General features: G+C 37.7%; 1 protein-coding gene across 4 annotated transcripts in view; it reads left to right on the top strand.

Annotated features, from left to right (window-relative positions):
* The window catches only part of LOC135692843 (uncharacterized), a 152,459-nt gene extending 137,495 nt beyond the window's left edge, over positions 1–14,964 (top strand). The window contains exons 1-5 of one of the 4 annotated variants that reach the window (XM_089111627.1): positions 11,059–11,112; positions 11,284–11,342; positions 11,947–11,988; positions 13,560–13,839; positions 14,702–14,964. In XM_089111627.1, coding sequence (XP_088967753.1) covers positions 11,291–11,342; positions 11,947–11,988; positions 13,560–13,839; positions 14,702–14,813 — 486 coding nt within the window. In that variant the 5' untranslated portion in view covers positions 11,059–11,112; positions 11,284–11,290 and the 3' untranslated portion in view covers positions 14,814–14,964. Of the gene's footprint in view, positions 1–11,058; positions 11,113–11,281; positions 11,343–11,946; positions 11,989–13,559; positions 13,840–14,701 lie in introns of those variants that run through there. The other 3 variants (XM_089111633.1, XM_089111624.1, XM_089111630.1) reach the window with 3 other exon arrangements.
* Positions 14,965–19,447: the final 4,483 nt, after the last annotated feature.

The raw sequence follows: 19,447 nt of genomic DNA on the forward strand, positions 1-19,447 counted from the left end.
ATCATCATAGATATAGGTAAGTGGCCTTGAATTTATAACAGCTTCTATTTCGACTAAAATCGTGTTTAATTCCTGATAACTTAGGAATGCGCGTCATATATTCTTGATCAAACAACGTTTCACGCTTTTAGCTAATCTCATCAGCCACCTATCCATGGACTTTTTTCTACGATAAATTTCCACCTGACACATTGACTTGTAAGATGCTCATATATCTTGGGCGAATGAAATAGTTTCTTAACTTCCTTTGACATTGCCTTATACGTCTTGGCATTATAACTCATGATTGATCCAGCTACACCTCTTCTGGCACAAAACCTACGAAAGGCACGAATAAATGAAGGCACATCTAAAGATTCTATCAACTCTAAATGGACCGCTCTGGTCGAAGCGCATGTGAACAAGCACACGTAACATTTCTCTTCATTTTTGTCTACGCCCTTTACATAAAGTGAACCCGCGAAATCAACTTCCTGTATTACTAAATGGTGGACTATCGTCTACTCTAAAATCGGGAAGGTCTTGAGTGATATTACATTCAAACCCTAAAACGAGAGGAAATGGTAAAACATATTAATCGAGAGGAAATGGTAAACATGGAGAGCCTGTGGAGAAATGTTTTGCAACCACGCCCTTTAGATTGGTTTAAAATACATTTCAGAATATTCCTTACAGTCGTTTGCTTCCAGTCTTTTAAAACTTTTTAAATTTGGTCTGAAATATCACCCCACCTCTCCCCCGAGGTACTAATTTTATTGTTGCAGCTTTGCACTTTTCTCAGACACCAATTTTCTGTGCATTGGGGCCCCCCTTGTACCCCCTGGCTACGCTGCTCGAACAACCTGAAGCTGAGCTACTATAAGGTGTAATTTTGAACAATGTTTTATCTAAAAAATGGGTTGTTTTTCGGTGAATTTTTGCAAACTTATTGGCAAATAAAGTTCGCCTCACCCACTTTGTTGGCAAATGAGGCCTGTACACCTCCCTAGAGCGCAATAGCTAGCATTTACTCTGCTTATACCCTAGTAATATTAGAACAATTCAAGAACAATCCAGCCTCAGTTTTTCTAGAAATAATCAAGAACAGCCAGCCTGAACTCAAATTTTCTGCTATACAGTCGAAAGTTGTCTTCTTAGACTTGGAAAACAAAATTTTCACGTTTCCTGAAAAGAGCTTTCTGTTTTCTTCCTATACTTTGTCAAGGAATCTTTTTCTCTTATAGACAAAATCCCCATCGGTTCTTAAATCATGACCCACGCTATAGCCCTCGCAATTGTTAATCTGTTGCCGCTGTGCAGCCAGGCTTGAAGTAAATCTGTCCTTTTGTTTTTGGCAACTGCTTTGAAAAACAGGAAGATGTGCTGCCGCAACTGGAACATGGAAATTAAAGCAATCTATGTGTTCTACCACATTATCTTTCCCGCAGAATTTGTTATGTTGTGCTGTGATTTGTTGCCGCCATAGAAGTAGTCGCATCGTTGCGTTTTCTGTGTTGTAAAAACGCTACTGTTCTTGAAAAGAATTATTTCTTAATAGTGGGCAACCTATAAGACCTGATAAAGATAATGCGGTAAAACACATAGATTGCTTTAATTTCCATGTTCCAGTCGTGGTAGCACATCTTCCTGTTTCTCAAAGCAGTTTTCTTAATTTTCCTGAAATCGCTAAAATATTCCTATAGTATTCCTGTTACACCATCAAAAGTACCCGAAACAAAGTTACTCATTCCATTAAAGAATTTTATATCCAACATCAATTCTCCGTCAGTTGAAAATGAGACAAGAAAACAACTCGTTTCTGTAGACTCTATACAATATTATGGTGCATACAAAAGATATCCTTCGGCATCAAAATCTTAAATAGTTAATAAGCACAAAATATCTTTTTTTATCTTCTGATTGTGATTCCAAATAAAAAAGTGGATGTGAAGCTATAAGCGTCAGTTGAATGTCCGCCATATTAGCTCAGCCTCTCCTCTGCTTCTTGACTTGAACAACCAAATATTTGACGTGTTTGATGAAGACTTTCTTCTTCTTGAGGTGGATGTAGTGAGCAAGGTGCAAGTAGTTCAACAATCTTCAAGAAAAATGTTCATCATCAGTTTGGTTCAAAAAAAGCAATATGCTATAGGCAAAATTACGGTGGCCCAGAGGTGCCACGGCAAAACTTACTTTCTCACGGCAAAACGTTCTTTTTTCACGGCAAAACTTTCTTGCTCACGGCGAAACTTTCTTTAGTAAAAAACAACAACAACAATATTCCAATTGGTGAGAAAAGATGGAGAATGGCAGGGAGATGGCAGATGTTGTATAGGTGATACTTAGATCTAATCGATACTTTAGACGTTTTAAACTTCGCAGATTCGCGAATACCTACATCTTCTCTTGATAATTCTTGCAGAAAGACAGCCTAGAAATGGTCTAAAATTTATCTAGGTTGGGCTAAGCCAGGCCTATATGCCTATCTCAACGAAACAGTACTGCATGCAAGGTCTTTCATTCCTTTGTTTTGAAAGCAGTGAAAAAGATCAATTCCATGAAAATTGGTGTGCACATAAAATTCTTTCAAAAAAATCTCGTAGGTGCACTTGCCACGCTCGATTGGGGCTTGTACAAAATCTATAAATTAGGTATTGTGTTTAATATAATATCATATCGTATTACTCACAGGGTAGGTTGATGGCTAGGTACTTAATTTTTTTAGAATAATAGTAATAGCAACGAAATAATTAAGAAATGAAATAATAAGCATGGGGACAGAGTCAGGAAAACATCACGGCCCGACGGCCACCGGCCAGAGGAAGGTTGTAGAGCCAAAGAGAAATTGAGGAAGGTGGCCAAAAATTTGGAAACTTGAGGAAGTTGAAAAAATTTTATTGCTTTTCATTTTCATTGATGGATAATTTCGTCAACATTTTCTTTATGTTTAGAATCTTTGTTGGTAAAAAACCCAGCTGTATGGGTGGCACATATTCAAGGTAATATTTTATTATATTACCCCACCCTCGCCCCCCTCCGACCTAGGGATGCTCGATTATGTTAAGGTTACGGTAAACGTTTTCTGGATGAAAACATCATTTTTTCGATTTTTTCACATTCAAATAGCCGAACTTTCAAGGCACACAATGATACCAAATTTGAAACAAACAGAAGTTTTGAAAGTGGAAAAAATCCCATGTAAACGAAGGTTTCCATAATTTCTTTATCAAAACTTTTAGTTGAGGCCTGAAAATCTCTTGACCTTTTTAGCCGATTATCGTTGCTTTGCGGTTGTAGTCGCATGTCTCATTTACAATATCGCATGGCACATTCATATACCCAATGTACGGCTGTGTTTATTTAAACAGGCTTATTGATCTTAAATCTTCAAGTGACTTGACCCGGATTACACTGTGGTTTACGAGTGTATCTTGCAAGTGCGATTAGTAAAATCCCGTTTTCTCCGGACTCGAAATTCCTCTACATGCAGGTACGAAAAAGCTATTATGTACCCAAGGGACCAATCGAATGGCTCGAAAATTTGCACACGGCTAGGGCAGACGTTGGGCAAACAAAGAGTGTCTCAAAATTTTTTTATTTTCTCTGGTCCGTCTTTTATACCCAAATACAGCTGCGGGAGGGTGGAAAAATTATTTGCCAATTTTTGACAGGGTATAGTTTAAAGAAGAGGAGGAATTTAAAAAATCTGAGACACACTTTGGTAGCTTAGGACCGGCACTTCCTGCTGGTCTAAGTCAGATTTTGTTACCTCAAACGCAAGGGTACATAATAGCTTTTGAAGGTGGTACACTTTTTGACAAGTAAATTCGCATGGAAAATAACATTTAACATTATTTGCCAATAATTTTTATCTGGCTAGATACGCCATAATCTTGTGCATCGAATGATATATAGTTTATCCAGATTCCTTAAGCCGTTTGGCCTTTAGGAAGGAAAAACCAGTTTTCGTGTTCAAAACGTTTACCGTAACCTTAATAGAAAAATTCAATGATTTGCCTTTTGGCACCAACAGTGCCCCACCTGCCCTAATCTTGTGCAGTCGTCCCTGATCGTTCCTTCCACCCATGCCGACAAAATTAAATGAGCGATGCTCAGTGCAAGCAATGAACAGCATCAACAACAAACGACTCGAAAGACTCAAACGACCAAGAGGAAACCAATGTGTTCTTTGGGTCGTTCGTGTCTTTCAGGAACGACTCTGACGAGTCAAACGACCCAAACGACCAAGTTGGAACCAGGCTTAATACAAAAAAATATTTACAGACGCTGATGCAATCAGAGCGCAAAGATGCAATTGTCACGTGATACTGTCCGTAAGGAACCCTGTGTCGTTACAGAATTTCATTATGTGTTAGTTATGAGTACACCGTAATTAGATGTCGGCCTTCGTGACTGTCTTTTTCAGAGACCTGATGATGATAGAGTTGGTGCCAAATCATTATATCAATGAAATGTCTGCTAGATAGATATGAATACTGACCAGAATCTTCAGTTGTGAGATGAGTAGCATGATGGCGGAAGGTAGAGATCCATCAAGAGAAATAATAAATGAGGCCAACAGAGCGCAAGTACTTGATTTGGGACCGGTGCAGCCCATTCTTAACTTTTAAACTTGCAAATCATCGTAAGATTCCATTGTAACATATGCTTTTCTCAAACTAAGGAACTGTTTACGTTTTTAGAATTGAAGATTCGTATAAAATAGAGTGATTTTTAGTGTTGTTTCCCCATGTATTAAATAATTCAGCTTCTGTCTCAGAGAGAGTAAGGGGCGTGTTCCAAAAACTTTTTTTCCCCAGACACCCAGATTCCTCAGGGGCAAAGACCCTACCAGAAATCCTCCCCAATATTTTGCGGCTGGCGCCGCCATTGGTTGCTTTTCTGACATAGGCGTAGAAGACAAGGGTCTGGGGAGTTAAGGGGGCTGCAGCTGCAGCTGTAGTTTCCCAACATTGAAAAGTTTCCAAAAAAGCAATAATCAGGCAGAAATCTATAATGATAGACAGGACATATAGCCTGACAATCTGACATTCAAGCTAATGTTTGCTTTCTCAACGGATTCTGGTAGTAGGGAGTTCAGGCTTTCATAATCTGCCAGGTGACTTTTTGGAAAATGCCTGGATGTCACGTCACTGATGACGTCATTTAACGGTAAAAAGTCAGACAAAATCATCGTTAGCTCCCCACTGAAGGGTTATTTTTTAACGAAACTTACATATTTTGACTCGTCTCATTGCAAGATTTCAAATGATATATATTTAAGCAAGATTTGCCGACATAAGTATTTTCATTATGACGTCATAACAAATTTTGCATGACGTCATCAGATATTTTATTGTCATAAAATGATACGTTAGCATAATTTTGTTTTAATATGACGCTGGCTGTCAGCAAAAGCTTTTCTTCCATATGTTTTTCAATCAAAATAATTAGTATTTAGTTCATTTAAATTGAATTTGTGCCAACCGCAATTGCCAAAGTTTAAATAAAGAAGTCGTTACTATCTGACGAGTGAGTCACTTCTTCCTCCGAAGTAGCAAAGTCTTGCTCCCACTTTGAACCGGACAATGATTTCTCTGCATCCGCATTTGAATGTTACACTAAATCGGAAGAATGTCTTGGCAATATAGGCTATCCAAGATGTCCTACCGATGTGCTGAAGGTGCATGACTTTTTTTCAATAAGGCTATCTTCTGCTGCGAAGTAAGGCCATCTCATAAATAAAATACTCCATCTGGCATTTTTCTGATGGTGGATTTATATATGGATTTGGCTCCTTGCACATGAAATTAAGAAGAACAGCTTTATCTCCTTGTCACAGTACACCTTTAGGAGTTGCAAGCCTAGAGTTATGGTTTTGATGGGATATGAAAATGCCTTTTCGATAGAGGCAGCCTTGCCAATCACGAAAGCTTGGTGGTCTTCATTCATTATTGAGACTGCTTTCGCTCTTTTCTTGGATCTCTGTGCCCCAGAATGCAGCTTAAGGTTCTGACTAAACTTTCGTTGCCAGCAACAACCTACAATTCGAGCAAAATAGCTCATTTCTTCGAGATATTTCTTCTATGTTAGCGCTAGTGTCATCAGTCCGTGAGAACATTTTGTAAAAACGCCACCAGAAAACGCCAGATGGAGATTTGATGAGACGGCCTGAGTTCGTAGCATCAAACCCAAGGAAACATTCAGTGTTTGGTTCAAGAACATTCATGGATGTGCTAATCCTCCTTATGAGGCTAAAGCAATGAAAGTGGAAACAAAGTCAACGCTAAATATTTAGAAACAGCACACGAGCAAGCAAACGGCAAAAGAGAGTCATCAAGGCAAGTGCATATAAAAAGTGGAGAGCAAAAGATACTCCAAAGTAAGAAGAGTATTTTTACATTGATGAAAAAAAGAGAATCTTATGAGATTTGCTCCCGAATTCTTTCAAAGCGCTGAGGGTCACAGGCCCCTGACAATTCAATTTATCATAGCTTAAGGAGGAGAAGCATCGGAGACTTCAAAAAGCAAGTAGAAGTCCCTCCAAGATGTAACCACAAAAAGGCGGAAACCAGAATATTTTGCATGGTAACTTGAAAGATGCAAAAGTAGTTGCTGTTGCAAAAGATACTGATTTATGTGTGCTGCTTGTTCATGCAACACAGAAGTGCAAACCCACAAATTAGTGGTTTATGTGCATAAGTAACAAACAAATCGTCAACATTTGAGGCATCGCTGAAACTTTTGGTTCCAAAATTTGCTGTATTTTATCACAGATTAATGGAATTGTGGGCTGAGACAACTGCATATAAGCACAACATTGATAAGGTTACTGTGAAAAAAGCTAACGAAGAACCAGAAACAAGTCATCATTAAAAGTCTCTCCGAAGGAGTTATCGCAAAAGCAAAGACATTCGCGAAACAGCAGTATATAGTGGAACAACATATAAAAGCTATTTAGGGACAAAGATATTTATCAAATCTGAAAAAATCATCTGCAGCAGTTCCAGCAGATCCATAATCACTCAATCAGAAAAGAATTAAATTGTATCAACTTAACAAGGTTATTTGGACTACACTGTTTAGGTGCAACTACTACAAGACATGTCCCAAAAGCCTGGTGTTGAAATTTTGACGACATACTCGACCGTTTAAAGTCTAAATGGTTTACAGAAAAGCAACTTCCTCATCTCCGAGAGCTTCCTTCACATCACAAGAATATGAAGGTGACGCAGGAGATGAATTTGCCCATGAAGAAAATCATACACTTTCATACCCAGCGCTAAAGACCTATAGTGCGAAGACATCTTGGGAAGCCTATAATAGTGCGAAGATATTTTCCGACTTAGCAACAGTCAAATGCAGATACGGAGAAATAATTGTCCCCGGTTCAGAGTGGGAGCAAGATTTTGCGACTTCGGAGTAAGAAGTGACTCACTCGTCAGATAGTGACTACTACCTGTTTCGAACTTTGGCTATTGCGGTTGGCACAAATTCAATTTAAATGAACTAAATACTAATTATTTTGATTGAAAAACATATGGAAGAAAAGCTTTTGCTGACAGCCAGCGTCATATTAAAACAAAATTATGCTAACGTATCATTTTATGACAATAAAATATCTGATGACGTCATGCAAAATTTGTTATGACGTCATAATGAAAATACTTATGTCGGCAAATCTTGCTTAAATATATATCATTTGAAATCTTGCAATGAGACGAGTCAAAATATGTAAGTTTCGTTAAAAAATAACCCTTCAGTGAGGAGCTAATGATGATTTTGTCTGATGTTTTACCGTTAAATGACGTCATCAGTCACATGACATCCAGGCATTTTCCAAAAAGTCACCTGGCAGATTATGAAAGCCTGAACTCCCTACTACCAGAATCCGTTGAGAAAGTTAACATTAGCTTGAATGTCAGATTGTCAAGCTATATGTCCTGTCTATGAGTCAGTCAGGCAAAATTTTCATAAACAATGGATGTTGTTTGTTGGGCAACCACTTCAATTTTTTTCTCCCCTTATATTATGCCCATGCTTATCATTCCATTTTTTATTTATTGTTATTACTATTTTACGAAAAAATTAAGTACCTAGCCATCAAAACACCCTCTGAGTAAAACGATTACGATATGATATGATATTAAACACAATGCCTAATTTATAGATTTTGTACAAGCCCCAATCGAGCGTGGCAAGTGCACCTACGAGATTTTTTTGCACGAATTTTATGTGCACGCCAATTTTCAACGAATTGATCTTATTACTGCTTTCAAAACAAAGGAATCAAAGACCTTGCATGCGGTACTGTGTCGTTGAGATAGGCATCTAGGCCTGGCTTAGCCCAACCTAGATAAATTTTAGACCATTTCTAGGCTGTCTTTCTGCAAGAATTATCAAGAGAAGATGTAGGTATTCGCGAATCTGCGAAGTTTAAAACGTCTAAAGCATCGATTAGATCTAAGTATCACCTATACAACATCTGACATCTCCCTGCCATTCTCCATCTTTTCTCACCAATTGGAATGTTGTTGTTGTTGTTTTTTACTGAAGAAAGTTTTGCCGTGAAAAAAGAAACTTTTGCCGTGAGAAATTAAGTTTTGCCGTGGCACCTGTGGGCCACCGTAATTTTGCCTATAGCATATTGCTTTTCTTGAACCAAACTGATGATGAACATTTTTCTTGAAGATTGTTGAACTAATTGCACCTTGCTCACTACATCCACCTTAAGCTAAGCAGAAGAAAGACTTCATCAAACACGTCAAATATTTGGTTGCTCAAGTCAAGAAGCAGAGGAGAGGCTGAGCTAATATGGCGGACATTCAACTGAAGCTTATAGCTTCACATCCACTTTTTTATTTGGAATCACAATCTTGAATAGATGAATGGGCGCATAGATTATGTTTTAACTCTTACGAGATATAAAAAGATATTTTGTGCTTATAAACTATTTAAGGTTTTGATACCGAAGGATATATTTCGTATGCACCATAATATTGTATAGAGTCTACAGAAACGAGTTGTTTTCTTGTCTCATTTTCAACTGACGGAGAATTGATGTTGGATATAAAATTCTTTAATGGAATGAGTAACTTTGTTTCGGGTACTTTTGGCAGTGTAATAGAAATTTTATAGGAATATTCAAGCGATTTTAGGAAATTCAAGGAAACAGATTTGAAAAACAGGAAGATGTGTTGCCGCAACTGGAACATGGAAATCAAAGCAATCTATGTGTTTTACCGCATTATTTTTATCAGTTCTTATACGCTGCCCATTATTAAGAAATAATTCTTTTAAAGAACAGTACCGTCTTTGCAACACAAAAAACCCAACGATGCGACTACTTCTAAGGCGGCAACAGATTAGCAATTGCGAGGGCTATAATGTGAGTCATGATTTCACCACGGATGGGGGTTTTGTTTATAAAGAATAAGATTCCTTGATAAAGTATAGGAAGAAAACAGAAAGCTCTGTTCAGGAAACGTGAAGATTTTGTTTTCTAAGTCTAAGAAGACACATTTCGACTGTATAGCAGAAGATTTGAGTTCAGGCTGGCTGTTCTTGATTATTTCTAGAAAAACTGAGGCTGGATTGTTCTTGCATTGTTCTATTATAACTAGGGTATAAGCAGAGTAAATGCTAACTATTGCGCTCTAGGGAGGTGTACAGGCCTCATTTGCCAACAAAGTGGGTGAGGCGTCCTTTATTTGCCAACACGTTTAGCAAAAATTCATCGAAAAACAAAGCAAGATGGCAAAAACACCCCATTTTTTAGATAAAACATTGTTCAAAATTACACCTTATAGTAGCTTAGCCTCAGGTTGTTCAAGCAGCGTAGCCAGGGTGTGCAAGGGGGCCCCCAATGCACAGAAAGTTGGTGTCTGAGAAAAGTTCAAAACTACAACAATAAAATTAGTACCTCGGGGGCGGGGCCGAGGTGGGGTGATATTTCAGACCAAATTTAAAAAGTTTTAAAAGACTGGAAACAAACGACTGTAAGGAATATTCTGAAATGTATTTTAAGCCAATCTAAAGGGCGTGGTTGCAAAACATTTCTCCACAGGCTCTCCACGTTTACCATTTCCTCTCGTTTTAGGGCTTGAATGTAATATCACTCAAGACCTTCCCGACTTTAGAGTAGACGATAGTCCACCATTTAGTAATACAGGAAGTTGATTTCGCGGGTTCACTTTATGTAAAGGGCGTAGACAAAAATGAAGAGAAATGTTACGTGTGCTTGTTCACATGCGCTTCGACTAGAGCGGTTCACTTAGAGTTAATAGAATCTTTAGATGTGCCTTCATTTATTCGTGCCTTTCGTAGGTTTTGTGCCAGAAGAGGTGTAGCTGGATCAATCATGAGTTATAATGCCAAGACGTATAAGGCAATGTCAAAGGAAGTTAAGAAACTATTTCATTCGCCCAAGATATATGAGCATCTCACAAGTCAATGTGTCAGGTGGAAATTTATCGTAGAAAAAAGTCCATGAATAGGTGGCTGATGAGATTAGCTAAAAGCGTGAAACGTTGTTTGATCAAGAATATATGACGCGCATTCCTAAGTTATCAGGAATTAAACACGATTTTAGTCGAAATAGAAGCTGTCATAAATTCAAGGCCATTTAGAACGCAGCACGTCAGCAATAAAATCAGTATAGTGGAGAGATTGTAACAAGCGGTGATGGAATAGTGATTTTTGGTTGTGAATAAATATTAAAGTTTATGTTGATATAATATGGTGTTGTCTCTTTAAATCCTGAACAGCCCGGTCCACGGTATAAAGTATACAACAAGTTTTAGGTACAATGTCAATGAAATGTAATTTATAACCGCAGCAAAGACGGTTTCAAAGGTTGCGCGGTAAATAAACCAGAGAAATATTCATACCAACGCAGCAATGTGCGAATTTGAAAGCTTTTGATTCGCATGAAAAACTCAAATTTGAATCAGCTTATCTAATTTCTTTTTAAATAAAAAAACACGAGCCCTAAAGACAAATCCTATTGGATAAAGAATAGATGATGTGAATCTTGAAGACAATAAGATGCAGTTTATTAAAAAGGTATAAATAAGGGCTTTTAGTGCAACTGTTTTACTCGACGGTTTTCTAAGCATCGTGAAACACTGAAAGGCAAGTTTTTTGTTATATAAAAACTCACAGAATTTGCAGACGGGTCGTGACACAAAGTTGACATTTGCTATTCTTGCAATGAAACTAGCTTTTATTTCAATAACATTTGGTGTGAGTAGCATTTTATTTCTAGATTCAAGTTTCTGATACTGTTCTCTATTTTTATTTTAGAATCGACATGGATCTCAAATTCGTTGGAATTGTTCTTCTGCTTGCCGCAGCAGTTTACAGTAAGTCAATTTTATAGCTTTTGATAAAAATCCCATCATATTTGATGGCCTGTGGTTAATATCCTTGCGTGGAAAGATTTATTGTAATGTTGGATTTACACTTTTTTATAAGAATCAGTAAATTCAAGTTCAGGCTCACTGTTCTTATTTTTTTTCGAAAATCTTAGGCTGGATTGTTCTTAAATTAATAGCATGTAAGCAGTGCGATTGCTAGCCTTTTTGCTCTAGGGAGGTGTTCAGGCCTCATTTGCCAACAAAGTGATTGACAGAACCTTCATTTGCCGAAAAATTTGAATATTCACCGAAAAAGCAGCCACACATGGCTAAAAATCCTCGTGTTTTAAATAGAACGTTGTTCAAAATTGCATTTCACTGTTCTTAACTTTGGACCAATTTTTAGGCTCGTGTCTGCTGTTTTGTGTGTCTTCGAATCCAACATTGCACCTTTTTTCGTTTTTTGTGTGTTTCTTTTGCCTCTTGATTCTCTAGATGTGTCGAATTTCGGGAGAACCCTGAAAGGTGATTTCTAGTCGATCCTTTGCCATACGCCACTCAAAGAGTTATAAGTTAATATTTGTACCTAAAACTGACAATTCCCTTTTAGCTGCCCATGTTGAAGAGGACAAGGAACAAGACCCTGAAGCAGGTAAGGGAAATTCAAGTTACACCCCTTATTAGTACAATGTACCGGTCAGTTTCATTCCGCAGAGGGGGTCATCTTCATCTTCTATCATAAAAGCTGTTCCATAGGGACAGTGTTGATTATGTTTGTCCTTACATAAACTACTAGATACTTTAGACCAAAGGGGATCCCCACAACCGCAAGTTGCGCCTCTATATAAACTATTATAAATCTCCTTTATAAGCTCACTACATAAAAAGCGTTATCGAATCGTAAATTCATGAGATTTGTCGATTATAAAATATAACTAAGATTTTTTGCAGGGTTTCCGTCTGAATAAATCTGTGACTAAGATACAAGTTTTTGAAAAAATCTGGGGGCATGCTTTTTAAAAATTGGGGTCTGGACCGTACTGCTTTTTACATTACAAAATTTCTGAAAACTTGTACAAGAATTTCTTTTAACTGAAGCTAGCCCATACTTTCAAGATGTATGCAGAACAACGAAATGAAATGACAGCTACAAAAGAATTAGCAGAAGCTGGAAGTTTTTTCAAATGCCCTTCTACTTAAGCCTGTCCCTTGCCCTTTGGCCGTTCCGGTGTCCCTGGGTCCGTGCTTCGAGCCCCTGACGTGACAAAACTTACCCTCAGAGTGATGAGAGTAGCCGTGTTTCTTACATTTTTCTTAAATCTCTTTGGTAATGAAATCTTTAAACGTGCTTCCAAGGTAAAGTAAATAGTTCGCTCACATTCAGAGATAAACTAACAAAGTAATCGAGGAATTTTGTTTTCCTCGAATGACTAACTCTGTTGAGATCCGTAAACAGTTAAGCTCGTTGAACTTCATCAATGTCAAGTTGAAGTCAAAACAAATTTTTAAATGGAAACTTCTTGAGTGTGTAATTTACTGAGAATGAATGCAAGATGCATGTCAAGCGTAGTGTTGCAATATACAGTGATCTTCAATGTCAAGACTGTTTCGAGTGTCAACTCGGAAAATCAAAACTGCAAATTATAAAAGTTTCTTAGCTTTTCTCAATTTGGGTAGGGTTTTTTCCTAACTTTCAAAAAATTGATCCTACCGTTTCTTATAACCTGTTTCTTATAAAAAAATGCGTGTATTTGGACCCTGGATATACATTTCCCGGTTAGTTAGAGTGTACCAACAGCAATTCTAATAAATGGAACATAGTAGAACACCCTTGGTTGGCCCTCTATAATTTTAGTGTGAAAAATCCCATTAGATAAAAACTTGAGATGTTGATAAAATTTGAGCCTGGCTGTTATACTTAATTAATTGCTAATTTTTGTCAATTACGAGCCACAATATTCTGATAGAATTTATCCTTTAAAACAGTTTTATGCGTGTACAGTGATGAGCGGTGGCTGGGGAACGCAAATCAAACTAAGGGGAGGGGGGAGGTCTGGAAGAAGAGTGAGGCAAAGCTGAGTTGTAATTATCAGGTGGGGTGGGGGAGGGTACCCTCAGCATGTCCGCGTCGGAGATTCCGTCCAAATAGATGAAAGACAACACTTTAGATGCAGCAATTAAATGAGAGACGTTTATTGTAATCATCACGTGCTTTGTTTAAAGCAGCTTATGAAGACTTCGACGAGGAGGATGAGGTTGATCAAGAAAATATTTCGGAACTTGCAAAAGACGCAAAAAGGAAGGGACGTTGGGACCAATTCTTTTCAGTCGGAGGAAGATACTGCAATTGCAATATGCCGGCTGCACTGGGAGACGAGCCAGAAGAAGTTCAAGATGCAAAGTCTAAAAGGAAATTTAAAACTTCTTTGGTCAAACTCATTAGACCATACTTCAAATCTGCGAGTCTGAAATGCCACTGCACTGCTAACCGCCGTGTTGTGAGGTCAGTTGAAGAAATATTAATATATGTTTATCGATGGTCTGGTAGGGAAACTGAGCCTTGATGTCGTAGGACGAACCAAAGGAAATTTCCGATTTACCTCTCTGGGCGGCCTTTTCTTTGGTACCGCCTAGGTCAAGAAATCTTAATATTTAGATAACCCGATATTTAGATATTCTGTTTAGGTAGCAGTTCTATAATTTCTAATATTGATCCGATTTATTCCCCAGAACAAAAACATTTTACTTTAAGACCAAAAGTGTAGAGCCAAAAAATCTAGAGAGGTGGGGGGGGGGGGAGATGGGGGCGTGCTATAGAGCTTTCTCTTTTTTGTATACAAAATGAATATTTCAATTGCTCTCGTTTGCATGGCTCCTCGATGTCAATTTCTCTACCTTTCTATTTTCAAAGGTTAAATCATCTTCCAATGTCTACCTGTTACTTGAGTAAAACAATCTTAAAAATTAATAATTAAGTTATAAAGGAGGCTATTCAAGTCACACGTTATTGCAAATGTTAAAAAGTAATATTGGTTAATCAAAGATTTGATCCCGGCAGAAATTAGCAATTATATTTGAGAATTACCCAGTAAAAAGAGGAGAGGGCGCAGCCCCCCCCCCCGAGCGCCCCTTTTCTACAGCTCTTGATGGAGGGTTGTCAGCAGTAAAATTTACCAACGAAGATGTCAATGAAAACAAAATTAGGTGCTTTTTCATTTACCGACAATAGTGGTTCATTTGAAGACTGTTGCTATGAGGTATATCTTTATCCAATCACTTAATATTAACTGAGTTATATGTTAACTGTATGTTAACCGAGTAATATGTTAACTGAGTAAAATCCTTCCTTTTCTCTTACTATTTAGGCTGTTGCGGTACCTACATTCGGCTAGAGTCGCTGCATTTAAAGCGAAGGTCGAATTCAACAGAAACCTACGTGTCTTGATCAAGGCTGTGCCAAGGCACAGTGGACGTTAAAGAGACAGAATCAGTTCTGACCTTGGTTTTACCTTCTTAGCCTAACTGACCCATTACTTAAAAGGACGTTAAGAGGGACTTTTTTCTCTAAGCTGTTTGTATTTCTTGAACAGATTTATAGATAGCATGTTTTTATTAAGCTTTTTTATTACATCAGACATTATTTGTGTCTCTTCTTCTCTCTAACAAACTTACAACAATTTCTTTACAAGAAACAAGGATCAAGATTGACCTAAAGACCATTTCTTCGTTTGCGTCAAAATTTTATATGTCAATTAGACAACCACATTGATGCAGCATAATAATTTAATCTATTCATGGGTAAAGTGAAAAATATGGAACTTTCGTATTTTGCTTTGTCGTTTGGTTTACGCTTTTTCTTATGAGAAATAAGGGTCGAAATAGTGTACTCAAGTTTTTAATGCTGCGGAAAATTCCGGCACTGAGAGGCCCTTCACATGAGAAATTTCAGACCGGTTTGAACTCGCGCCGGTCTGAGTTCAATTCGGTGTTTGGTCAAGTCCCTTTGAGTACTTCGGGCGAATTGAAACTCGCGCCGCCCTGAGATTCAAACCTATTCCTGATTTGCCTGTACCTTGTTTTGACATTAAAACTGCTTGAGAAACTTCCTGTTACAGCGCCTGATCTTTGAATGTGTGAAAACGCTGTATTCATAAATTCATTCCAACTGAATTGAAATATCCGTGTGAACGCGAAAGAAATTAGCACACCCGAACTGAACTCAGGCCGGCGTGAGTTTCAAACGGGCCTGAAATTTCTCATCTAAAGGGCCTCTCAGTGTTTCCTAAAGCCTAGCGCACACTAGCGATTTTTGTCTCCAGCGACGGAGATTTTTGTCGCTGGGGACTAATTGTTTTCCCCCGCACACTTTTTTGCCTTGGCCAATGATTTTTGGTCTCCACCTCATAACGAGCCTCAAAAAAGGCCAGAAATTAAGAATCAAATCTTTTATAACTCATGAATGTGCCTGGACATTCTAAAAACTTACGGGGTGGGAAAATTTAGACAGAAACAATAGAAAGTAACGCCAGCTTTGATTATTTAACCAGGCCATATTTAATGGCAAAAATATTATGCCCAAAATTGTAGATTCAGTTTGGCCTAAATTAAGCTACCTATTTTATTTTCTTCTCTTTTGTACTGTAGAGAACCCAACACATAGGTTTTATGCACAATGTGTTTGATATCTGTTTTACTGTTAGTTGCTTGTAGATAATAAAACAAACATCGTCAAGATTTTTCGCTCTATAGGCAACCTATACTGCTAAAAGGATATATTAAAAGAAGTGCAAATTTGTTACTGCAATGAGAGAGAAATCTTGCTCGTGTTTATTCAAATAAGTTTAAAATAATTGAGAGCAGTAGTACCCGCCCGTGGCACCAAGAGCATCAGCAAGCTCAGCTACGGCTGCAGCTTTTGCCGTTCTATCGTCGTATTGTTGAGAGGATATGGCGTACCAGCAGGGTTTCTCGCGCCACAAATCGACTAACAAATCCTCTTAATGCGTTCTCCTAGAGAACGAACATGTTCCTGCGACCACCATCTTGTCAACTTTCTTAAAAATCAACAACACTTTCCACGTGCCTTGAAAACACTTGATTGGCTGATCAACAAGAATTTGTTTTTGCGCCCCGCAAACTTGCGATTTTTAGTTTTTAGTCGCTGGCGACAAAAATCCTGTGATGTTTTTCCCCGCAGACTAGCGATTTTTGTCGCCAGCGACGGCGATTTTTGTCGCTGGAACATGTTCGTCGCTGGCGACAAAAATCGCCGTCGCTGGCGACAAAAATCGCCGTCGCTGGCGACAAAAATCGTTAGTGTGCGCTAGGCTTAAGAGCAACATAATTAAATTTCAATGATTTTCTTATAAGCATAGATAACAGCCCCCTAAGGCCATGATATCAAATATAACATAATTGATACTAATTGCAATAGCACAATAAACGAGAAGAATGAAACATTCCAAAGGCATCGATGTTGATTGGGACATAAATCGCAATATACCATATAATTTTCGGCTTATTGTATTTTGCGAAAATTTTCGCATAATGCGAAAATGCGAAATTTCGCAAAATACAAGTTTCGAGGTAGTATTTTGTAAAATGCGAAAACTGATTTTAAAAACTTTATTTGCCCAGATCAACGACCGAAAACATGCAATTCATCTTCAGGGCGACTCTGTTTATGCAGATAGCCTAGTTCATGTCCCATTTAACGTTAGATAACTCATGGACACATTTTGGAAAATTGTTAAAAAACCAACCACACCAAGGCCATGAACGGCCTAATTGTGAATTGCCCATTACAGCGAAAGACGATAACAGTAAGCATCCCGGTGCTTGCTAATTGGTAATTGGTAAATATCCAACGTTCTGCGTATTCTATGTTGTTTTAGGAGTAATTTACGCCTTTATCCACAAGGCCTATTTTCCTGCTTCCTTTCCGGTGAAACCCGCGTGGCTGGAAAAGGACGGGGGTGATGTCAAAGATTTTCGCAAAATACAAAATGGCTGGGGGTTTTTGTATTTTGCGAAAACTCGCCAAACATTGTCGAAATGTTAGTTTTTATTTGAGAAAATGTATGGAAAGGCTTTGGACTGTATTTAAAATTTTGTTTATTGAGTAGGCATCAATAGATTCGACCAAATTAAAGAATTTTCGCAAAATACAAAATGGCTAGGGGTTTTTGTATTTTGCGAAAACTCGCCAAACATTGTCGAAATGTTAGTTTTTATTTTAGAAAATGTATGGAAAGGCTTTGGACTGTATTTAAAATTTTGTTTATTGAGTAGGCATCAAAAGATTCGACCAAATTAAAGAATTTTCGCAAAATACAAAATGGCTAGGGGTTTTTGTATTTTGCGAAAACTCGCCAAACATTGTCGAAATGTTAGTTTTTATTTGAGAAAATGTAGGGAAAGGCTTTGGACTGTATTTAAAATTTTGTTTATTGAGTAGGCATCAATAGATTCGACCAAATTAAAGAATTTTCGCAAAATACAAAATGGCTAGGGGTTTTTGTATTTTGCGAAAACTCGCCAAACATTGTCGAAATGTTAGTTTTTATTTTAGAAAATGTACGGAAAGGCTTTGGACTGTATTTAAAATTTTGTTTATTGAGTAGGCATCAAAAGATTCGATCAAATTAAAGAATTTTCGCAAAATACAAAATGGCTAGGGGTTTTAGTATTTTGCGAAAACTCGCCAAACATTGTCGAAATGTTAGTTTTTATTTTAGAAAATGTACGGAAAGGCTTTGGACTGTATTTAAAATCGTGTCAATTGAGTAGGCATCAAAAGATTCGATCAAATTAAAGAATTTTCGCAAAATACAAAATGGCTAGGGGTAGTAAACGACCAAATTAGTAGGATAAACATGAAAATGATCCTTGTTTCTATAATTTTTGAATAATCTGACTACCGCGGATCCGCCACTGACGTTATGATTGTTGACTTTGGTTTCAATCCTGGGTGCTTGTTTCATGAATGTCGGGGTAAATTATCCTTTCTGAGCTCTTCACTACAGTAAACACAGTTTACTAGACTTTTGCTGCCGTTTTTCCCCACGACGGCGCACTCATCACTCATTGCTTGATTGCTTGACGCAAAATTGGCCAGAGATCGATTATTTTTCAAATTAACAGAAAAGCATGGACTATAACAATACTTTTGAGGCAGGGCCGCCGCTAGAAAATTTTCATGGGGGGTGCAAAACCAGTGGTTTGCCGACAAAATGGGCGTGGCAACAGATACGGGCGTGGTTATCAACTATTATAATTATCATTGATAAAACTCGCGAATATTCTTTCGCGAACTGCTATATTTCAGTTTTGCTGAGTGTCATAATTGCAGGGTGGCCAGCAAACCAAAAGATCCCGGTTCAAGGTGTGGCAGATAAACTTTTATCAGCCACACCAACTAATGCGAGAAAAGGCTCAAATATGATCAGTTAAAATCAATTATTGACCGTTGTGGTTCTCTATTTAAATCAAGGATTATATGTATGGAGTTAAACTCTGCACAATAACAGCAAAACAATGGTTCCATTTGTAACTCTAAGAAACTCTAATAACAGTTCAAAATAACAATCCTAGTCTGACAATTTTTGCAATATTTTCAAGCGAACCTAATGTATATATATGAAGTATTCTGAAATTGAGCCAAGAAAATAATCAAAAATTCAACCTGCATGTTCTTTTCTTTTATGTGTCATCGTTTCATTTGTCTAGGTTAGTATCTTGGCTTCAATTTGAAATCTAGTAACCTACAAACTTATTCACACTAAAACATCATTGAGAGAACTTAAAACGATACAGATTCCTTAGTCTGTACCAAACTTTATTATTCTAAACACGTTGTTCATTTAACAATTAGCAAACAGAAATACTTCATTATAACTTTTAAGCATGCACCTTGCAGAGGGTTTCAGAGAAAATAAAATCTTAAAGGGCAGCAGGGGAAGGTCTTTAACTGTTGCTTACTTCTTTCAAGGAAGAAACTTTCGCGGAAATAAATTTTCACGGGAAGAAACTTGCGAGAGAAGGAACCTTTGCGTTTTTTAGCGTTTATGGCCTAAAATCGCGGATGATTGATACGCAAAACTTCCTGAAAT

This window comes from Rhopilema esculentum, chromosome 3 (genome assembly GCF_057945365.1).
Source record: "Rhopilema esculentum isolate cy_ngs chromosome 3, ASM5794536v1, whole genome shotgun sequence".
NCBI lineage: Eukaryota > Metazoa > Cnidaria > Scyphozoa > Rhizostomeae > Rhizostomatidae > Rhopilema > Rhopilema esculentum.